This window comes from Colobus angolensis, unplaced genomic scaffold (assembly GCF_000951035.1).
Source record: "Colobus angolensis palliatus isolate OR3802 unplaced genomic scaffold, Cang.pa_1.0 Scaffold239, whole genome shotgun sequence".
Lineage (NCBI taxonomy): Eukaryota > Metazoa > Chordata > Mammalia > Primates > Cercopithecidae > Colobus > Colobus angolensis.
This window is the reverse complement of record NW_012115588.1, coordinates 533,347-542,252: the sequence shown is the minus strand read 5'-3', so window position 1 is coordinate 542,252 and position 8,906 is coordinate 533,347. Positions and strand designations below refer to the sequence as shown.

Sequence of the window (8,906 nt, the reverse complement as noted above, 5' to 3'; positions counted from 1 at the left end):
CGTGCAGCTTATGGCAGCCATTGCAGAGTATGGCCTCCTGCAGGGCTGCGGCCTGTCCCCCTGCAGCCCCCCACCCACAGGTTGACTATCTTCCAGTGCTGCTGAAGAGAACAAGCTGACTTCCCTGTACTTGCTCAATGACTGTCCCCAGACATCTGAGGACAGAGATCATGTTGCTCCCAGGTCTTCTTGAGCTAAATGTTTCTCAGATCCCAGGACACTTCCAGGTCCCTTCCCAACACCAATCCTTTGTCAAGGGCAGTGCTGGGGTAGGAACAGGAGGCCCAAGCCAAGCCCCTTGCTTCTCTGCCCTGCCAGGGCCTGGCCCCCACCACCGGTGGGGCAGAAACATCCTCCAAGCTGTTTCTACATCCCTGAGCCTTGGTTGGTCCAAAGGGTCCGCTGGCTTTTATTGTGTCTCTGCAGAGGGGCTGGGACCTGTGCTGGGCAGCTCTGTGACACAGTGGGGCCAGCAGTAGGGTGGCACCCTCACCTGTGGCTCAGAACCTACTTCTGCTGCTTCCCCACCAAGAGTGGAAGCCAGCTGGCCAGAGGTTTTCAGCCACCAAAAGGGTCCAGGCAGGCATCCCCCTGCCTCCCCCAGCAGTCTGCACAGGGTCATATTTCCAGTATAAAGTCCTCTGAAGGCCCCTTCAGCAGGAGGCCCCTGAGAGAAAATCCAGCCATATGAGGCTCAGTCCCTTCAGCCAGGGCTCAGACCCAGCTCCAGGGGGCTGGGTAAATGTGGCCTCTCCTTCTGGAAGGGGCTGGCTGGTGCTCTCCACCACAACCACACCTCCACCTCTTCTTCCTCTCGACCTGCCTCCTTGTGGCCCCTTGAGCCCTGAGCTGCTCCAGGGCTATAACTCAGACTGGGATCTGGAGATCCTTGGGCCTTTTCGGATCTCTTTCCGCTTCTCCTCTTTCTTCCGGCGTTTCTCTTCTTCTCTCAGGGCCTTCTGGAAAGGGTCAGTGCTGGGAATGAACTGAAGGGAAGAGAAGAGAAGTCTGATTTAGTCTGTGGCAGCAAAGAGCCTGCTCTGAGCTAGGCCACCGGCGGGTTGTGGGAATAGGAAGGTTCCCTGGACACAGGCCCTGCCCCAGACATGGAGACAGTGAAATGGGTTTGGGGAGAACTGCTGAGTGTGTGTTGGAAGATACGCAGGAGTTTGCCAAACCAACAGCATGAGGGAAGAGAAGAGTATTCTAGGTGCAGGGACAGATGCTGAGCTGGGAACCTACATGGGGCATCTGAGAAACGATACACAGATTCCTCCAGGGTGAGGGGATAGAGTGGCTGAGACCACCACAGACCCGGGAGCCCCACACCTGCTGCACCCTTCGGGAGGAGAGGAGGGAGGTTAGCCAGAGTCACAGATGACAGAGCAAGTAGCGGGGGTGGAGGATAAGGACTTCATTGGCAGCGGGGGGATGGCGAGGGGAGGGGCATTCTTCAACTGCAACCCAGGCCCTTGGCTTTCCTCCCTCGTCTCTCTCCAGACCGTCTCATCTAACTCATAGCTTCTGTTGGCCTGCGTGGTTAGTTACCCCTCAAACTTGCATCTCCATGTTCAAATGCCTGTCTGAGACCTCCTTTAGGATGTCCCAAATGCACCCTAGACTCAGTATGGTTCCCTCTTCCCAGAGTACCTGTTCTGATGAGCAGCAGGGCAGAAACCCAGGAGCCCCACCTGTACCCGGCATTTCCTCTCCCTCTTTGGGTCCATCACCAAGGCCTGGCTGATTTCAAGCCCTAAATCTCTCAAACCCATCAACTTCTTTGTCTCTACTACTGCTGCCCCCATCACCACTCCCGCCTCTCTGCTGGATGACTCTAGGGGCCTCCCAAGGGCTTTCCACATCCCCTTTGGTCCCTCTCAAGTCATTCACCTCACTGCAGTTGGAGCTTTCCTTTCCTTTTCTTTTCTTTTCTTTTTTCTTGAGATAGAGTCTTGCTCTGTCGCTCAGGCTGGAGTACAGTGGTGCAATCTTGGCTCACTGTAACCTCTGCCTCCCGAGTTCAACCGATTCTCCTGCCCCAGCCTCCCAAGGAGCTGGGATTATAAGCGCCCACCATCACACCTGGCTGATTTTTGTATTTTTAGTAGAGACAAGGTTTCGCTATGTTGACCAGGTTGGTCTCGAACTCCTGACTTCAGGTGATCCACCCACCTCAGCCTCCCAAAGTGCTGGGAATTACAGGCATGAGCCACTGTGCCGGACGGATCTTTTCAAAATGAAAATCTGTTCATGTCACATTCCAGCTTCCACGGCTCTCCATGACTCTCAAGACAAAGTTCTACACGGTGTATCTGCAGGTCTACCCCGGCTGCCTCTCTGTTCCTACCTCATATCCTCCGCCTTTATGTTCTTGGATCCCCTGTACCCTCTCACTTCCAGGCCTTTGCATGTGCTGCGGCCGAGGCCCAGAATGCTCTTTCCAGCACCCACCCTTCTGCCACATTAGCTCGGGCTCAGCTGGTTCACTGCCCTCTAGACCTGCCCTGACTCCCTGAGAGGCTGCTCCTGGTGGTGTGCTCTTTTTGACTTTGTGCTGATTCCTTCTTTCTTGTGCCCATCGCCCTCCCAAACAGCACATTCCATGAGGGTAGGAGGATAGTGTCCTCTGCCACAAGGCCTTAGCACAGAGTCTTCCTGGCTTTTCGAGAGCACTCAATCTGTGTTTTTTTCAATGAATGAGCAAGCCACGTTAGAATAGGAAATACAATAGTACAGCAGGTCCTCGAATAATGTGGTTTAGTTCAAGGTCGTGTCATTATAATGTGGATGAGAAAAAAAAAAAAACAATCGATTGCTGGCTGGGGCCACTGTGTGGAGTCCACATATTCTCCCCGTGTTCTGGTGGGTTTTCTCTGGGTACTCCAATTTCTTCCCACATCCCAAAGATGTGCATGTTGGGTTCACTGGCATGTTTATACCATCCCAGTCTGACTGTGGAGGTGTGTGTGAGTGCACCCTGTGATGGGAGGGTGTCCTGTCCAGGGTTGGTTCCTCCCTTATGCTCTGAGTTGCTGGGAGAGGCTGGACCCTGAACGGGACTAAATGGATAAATAATTATCTTACTTGTTTTGATGAATCTTTCTTAAATGTATGTATAGTTCACATTTATTTCAATGTTTCATATTAAGAGTGTTTTGGTCTTTATTTTGAAGACTGGAGTTGGGCACTGTGGCTCATGCCTATAATCCAAGCATTTTGGGAAGCTAAGGTGGGTAGATCACTTGAGGTCAGGAGTTCGAGATCAGCCTGGTCAACATAGCGAAACCTCATCTCTACTAAAAAATACGAAAATTAGTCAGGTGTGGTGGTGAGTGCCTGTATTCCCAGCTACTTTGGACGCTGAGACAGGAGAATCACCTGAAGCCAGGAGGTGGGGGTGGTTGCAGCGAGCCGATATTGTACCACTGCACTCCAGCCCGGACGACAGAGACTTTGTCTCCAAAAAAAAAAAAATCTGGTAATGGTTTTTTGACCAGAAATATGCTGTAGTAACTTAACTCTTAATTTATATCAATTAGCCTATGGTAAGTTGGTTTGTAATACATAGATTCACTTAAAGTCACAGTTTCCAAGAACCTATGGATGATGTTAAGTGAAGATGTACTTTGCCTACAACTGAGGTAGCTGCGCTGTAAAACACACCCTTTTATTTGTTCTTAGGGCAATAGTGACAAACGTTTGATCTGATCAAAGTAGATACTAAAAACAAACAAATAGCTCCACCTTGTGGAGTAATCTGCCTAAGTCATGACTCTGGAAGATGGGGGGATTCTCAGAAGTGTAGCCCAGAGAAGGTAAGTGAGTCACAGAGCATGTGGTAGGCCCAGCTAGGACTAGCCTCGCAGGCTGCACACTTCCCTGCCTAGTACTTCCCTACCACACTCTCCTCCTATCTCTGTGAGTGAATCCTGATCCACTTAAGACAGGGAGCTGGGAGATCCCTTAGGCCACAGAGACCCCATTCCTCTCTGACTCTGGCTGGGCAAGGGCAAGTCAAGAGATCTTAGCCCCTTCAGTCTCAGCGGGCCCAGCTCAAACTAGCTGGGTCACAAGAGAAACACACCCATCCTTTCCCCACCCCCTTCTCCACCTAGGCCTGGCAGTGCCTACTCATCTTTCGAGTCTACTTTAGATGTCTCCCCAGGAATCTTCCCTGGCCACCCCTGATGGTACCTGACCAGCCTGGGTCAGGTCAGCAGGCTGACGGCCAACACAGCATTGTGGTTAAGAGCATGGCTCAAGAGGCAGACCACATGTATTTGAACCTTCATTCCATCACTTACTGGCTGTGAGACCTCAGGTTGATTACTGTACCTCCCTGTGCCTCCGCTGTCTTCACTGTTAGGCTAGTTATCAATTTGTTTCCTCTCTATTCCAAATTCACTCTTCATCGCCTGCTCTGTGAAAATGCATCTGGCTCCAGGATAGAGCCCCAAACTCCTAAGCTTGGTGTTGAAGGGCCCGGACCCCATGCTACATCTCCAGCCTTATCTCCTCCTGTCTTCAAGCTACCCTGCTCTGCCTGTCCCTGACAACAACCACATCCTCCATAGCCTCAAGCATGCCACTCTGGCCACTGCCTTCTATCTTCTCTAACTCCTTAGCCCTACTATAACCACAAGCAGGCCCTCCATGCTGCCAGCAATCCAGCCTCATTTCCTGGTCTGCTTATCCTCCTGCTCTCCTGCACATACCTTCTCCTCAAGCCTCTGTGCTCCCCTCACTCCCAGACCATGACCTTGCTTTCTATCTCACAGAGAGGATGAAAGCAGCAGGAGACAACCCCCACAGCTCCACCACAACACCCACCAACCCATTTACTTCTGTGCCCACATGCTCTGCCTACCCTCCTGTTCAAGGTTAAGGATCTGCTCTTCTGTACAAGGCCAAGCCTTCCCCCAGCACTACAACTCACCCCTCCTCACCTCCTCCAGATAAGGCTCCAGCAACCTGGCCCCTGGCCTCATCAGTTTCTCCCTCTCTAATGGATCAGTCCCATCCACATAGTGCAAGCCTGCTGTGGTCTCTCCCAAGGACCAACATTTGAAACCACATTGTCCTCCAGCTATTCTCCCATTACACTGCTCTCTTTGAAAGGAAAAGTCTTCAAAAGGGCTCTCTACACTTGCCACATCCACTTCCTTTCCTCTCATTCTCTGGAAATCCAATCTTTTGTTCCCAGCACCCCGCCCCCCAAAGCAGCTTTTATCAAGACCACCAGTGGCCTCAACATTGCTCAGTCCAGCAGTCGATTCTCAGTCCTCGCCTTCCTTACCTCCCAGCAGTGTCTGACAAGCCGATCGCTCCCTCCCTACTTCCTCTAAAGCTTTCTTCGTGTGGCCTCTGGGAAACTCTTGGGGTGGCCACCATCATGCTGACTGCTCCTTCGGCGGGTTCTTGCTGCTTCCTCCTCAGTCCTTCAACCTCTATCTCCAGCCCCATCCCAGGCCTCAGTCCTCAGACTGCTTCTATACCTGCCCAATGCCCCAGGTGACTGTGTCCTGTCTCACGGCTTTTGGTGCCTTCTACATAGGCATGGCTCTCACATTTACAGGTCCAGCTTCTACTTCCTCCCTGAAGTCTAGAGTCAAATATCCAGCTACCTCCTTGACATCTTTACTCTGATGTTCACCAGGTGCAGGAAAAAACTCTTGATACCCTCTCCAAGGATTTGAAAAAATGACAGTCCCATTCTTCCCGACACTCAGGCCAAAAGTCTTCTAGTCATGCTTAACGCTCCTCTCTCTCTCACCACATCTGCTTCCTCAGCAAATCCCACTGGCTCTACTTCCAAAAGAGAACCAGAACCTGACCATTTCTCACCAGATCCACTGTCATCGTCTGGTTCAAGCCACTATCAACTGCCACACAGATGAGCACAGCAGCCTCCACCCCTGTGTCCCTGCTTCTGGTCCCCGACCATGCTCCACATAGCAGCCAGATGATCCCTTTAAAGTGGTAAGTCTGCACCTGGAATCCCAGCTACTCAGGAGGCTGAGGCAGGAGAATCTCTTGAACCCAGGAGGCGGAGATTGTGGTGAGCCGGGATCACACCATTGTACTCCAGCCTGGGCAACAAGAGCAAAACTCCATCTTAAAAATACATATATACATAACGGATGGGCACAGTGGCTCATGCCTGTAATCCCAGCACTTTGGGAGGCCGAGGCGGGCGGATCACGAGGTCAGGAGATCGAGACCATCCTGGCTAACATAGTGAAACTCCGTCTCTACTAAAAATACAAAAAAAATGAGCCGGCGTGGTGGTGGGCACCTGTAGTCCCAGCTACTTGGGAGGCTGAGGCAGGAGAATGGTGTGAACCCGGGAGGCAGAGCTTGCAGTGAGCCGAGATCACGCCACTGCACTGCACTCCAGCCTGGGCGACAAAGCGAGACCCCATCTCAAAAAAAAAAAAAAACGGATGGATGGATGGATGGATAGATAGATAGATAGATGATAGATAGATAGATAGATAGATAGATAGATAGATAGATAGATAGATAGATAAAAATAAAGTGGTAAGTCACAGCCTGTCACCCTGCTCTCCAGGTCTCTCAGGGTAGGTGCCAAAGCCCTTGTGAAGACCTCTGAGGGTCTCAGGATCAGGCCTACAACTCTGACCCCATTTCCTCACACTCCCCAGCCCCAAATATGCTTCCAACTCACAGCCTTTGTACTTCCTGCTCCTTTAGCCTGGAACGTTCTTCCTTGGGATACACAGATGGCTCCCTCATCTCCTTCAGATAATTCAGGAAGACAGTATCCAGGCCATGTGAAATAGCAACTGCACCCCATCTCACCCCGGGCATTCCTTAACCACATTCCCCTTTTTTCTCCACAGCCCTTGTCACCACCTACCATATTATATATTTTTAAATTGACTGCCTGTCTTCCCCAACTAGAATGCCACTCCCAGGAGAAAAGGGCGAGCCTGCTTCCCCAAGGGGCAGGATGCAATAGATACTCACTTGATGCCGAATGAACAAATGTGGTATGCATCTGAGCTTTTGCATAAGTTCGTCCCTCTGCCTGGAAGGCCCTGCCTCAGCTGGTCCACCCAGCAACTAACTCATCCCACAGCCTCCACCACCTCTCTGCTGAGGCTGGGTCAGGCTCCCCTCAGAGGTCTACAGCTCATTATGCTTCTTACCACTATAAAAGTAACACTGGATTGGAACTGTTTCCCTGCTGCCTTCCCCATCAGACTGTGAGCATCTGAGAAGCTGGGACAGGGCAAGCCCCCTGGACAGGGACAGTGGTTGGCACACAGCCTGATATGAGTTGACTCTAGTGATGGGTACATAAGAAGTAAAACTCAGAACTCTCACCAGCATGGAAGGAGTGTGTGAGGGAAGTCGAGCAAATCCGGGGCTCCTGCGAGACAAGCTCACGTGGGATATCAAAAAGTGAGGAAAATCTCGGAACTGTCCCCAGCCAGCATGTAAGGAAAGTATGTTGCTGCTGTGGTTATGTTCAAGTAGAGCACATTATGATAAAGCTGGACTCAACTTATCATGGCACCCATTCTCTCTGTGGCCTACACTGTCACTCTCCTCCTGCGTTTAAGTGAGGCATCTATGACCTGCATAGCAAGAAGAACTGGCGTCACAGCAATAAAGCATCTCTATGGGTGACCCCTTGCTGGGAAAGGCAATCTGTCATAGCCTTGAGTGTCCACATATGTTTTCTTGCTGTATAAACCAAGAATGGAAGATTGTGGCTGTTCTTGATCTGGGCCATTTATCAGGGTAATGATTGCAGCAAGCAACCTTGGGGGATGTGTCATTTCAGCTGGGCATGCAGGAGTGGCAGCTACCCCACTGAGGAAACCACATCCCCCACTCTGCCACATAAAGCAAAGCCACTGGCTCAACAGGACCCTCGATTCACAGGTTCCCCCAAATACTCAGGCCTAGCCCACTGTAAATTCAGCTAATATAAAAGCTAACAGTGTTGTACAGAAAAGAGTTAACCCAGCCGGCCTGACTCCTATCCTTTGAAAGGCCTGCTTCCAAGGTTAGCCCTTGGCAGACATCTGGGAACTTGCATTTCAGGAGGGCCCCCACCACCCTAACTGCTAACAGTGGTTCACTGTGCCAAAACTGTTTGTGCAAACAATATGGTTTCTGCTGAATACATACTTTGCTCCTGGGAGTCTGCCATTTTGACATAAGTTAGGCAAAAAGTACCCACATGACTAGCCCCCAATAAAAACTCAGACACTAGGTCCCTCATGAACTTTCCTGGTAAAAAACATTTTAAACATGTTGTCACAACTAATTGCGGGAGGAATGAAGCACATCCTGTTTGACTCTACTGGGAGGTGACTCTGGAAGCTGAGCCTGTTTCCCCTGGACTTTGCCTGATGCACCTTTTCCCTTTACTGATTTTGCTCTGTATATTTTCTCTGTAGTAAATCGTGGCCATGAATACGACCATATACTGAGTCCTGTGAATCCTCCTATTGAACCATCAAGCCTGGGAGTGGTTTTGGGAACCTGACACAGGTGTCCATGAGCAGCAGCAGTCAGCCAGCCCCAGTAACAATGCTGGTGGACTAAGTGCCATAAAGGCCAGTCAGACAATGGCCTGAATTAAAACCTATCACCCTTGCCTTGGATGACACTCCTTTCTAACAACTATGCATGTTATATTCTTACTGACTATTGTCAGTGTCCTGGTCATCCGGAGATTACAAAATGGCAGATCAAAGATACCTACCCCACTCTTTTTATTTATTTATTTATTTATTTTGAGACAGAGTCTTGCTCTGTCGCCCAGGCTGGAGTGCAGTGGCGCGATCTTGGCTCACTGCAATTTCTTTTTTTTTTTTTTTTTTTTCGCCCAGGCTGGAGTGCAGTGGCGCGATCTTGGCTCACTGCAA

At 50.7% G+C, this 8,906-nt stretch overlaps 1 protein-coding gene across 3 annotated transcripts in view; it reads right to left on the bottom strand.

Moving 5' to 3' along the window:
* Positions 1 to 384: 384 nt before the first annotated feature.
* Positions 385 to 8,906, bottom strand: part of CCDC134 (coiled-coil domain containing 134) — a 27,268-nt gene continuing 18,746 nt past the window's right edge. For all 3 annotated transcript variants that reach the window (XM_011945097.1, XM_011945100.1, XM_011945098.1), the window contains one exon: positions 385 to 986. In XM_011945097.1, coding sequence (XP_011800487.1) covers positions 861 to 986 — 126 coding nt within the window. In that variant the 3' untranslated portion in view covers positions 385 to 860. The remainder of the gene's footprint in view (positions 987 to 8,906) is intronic.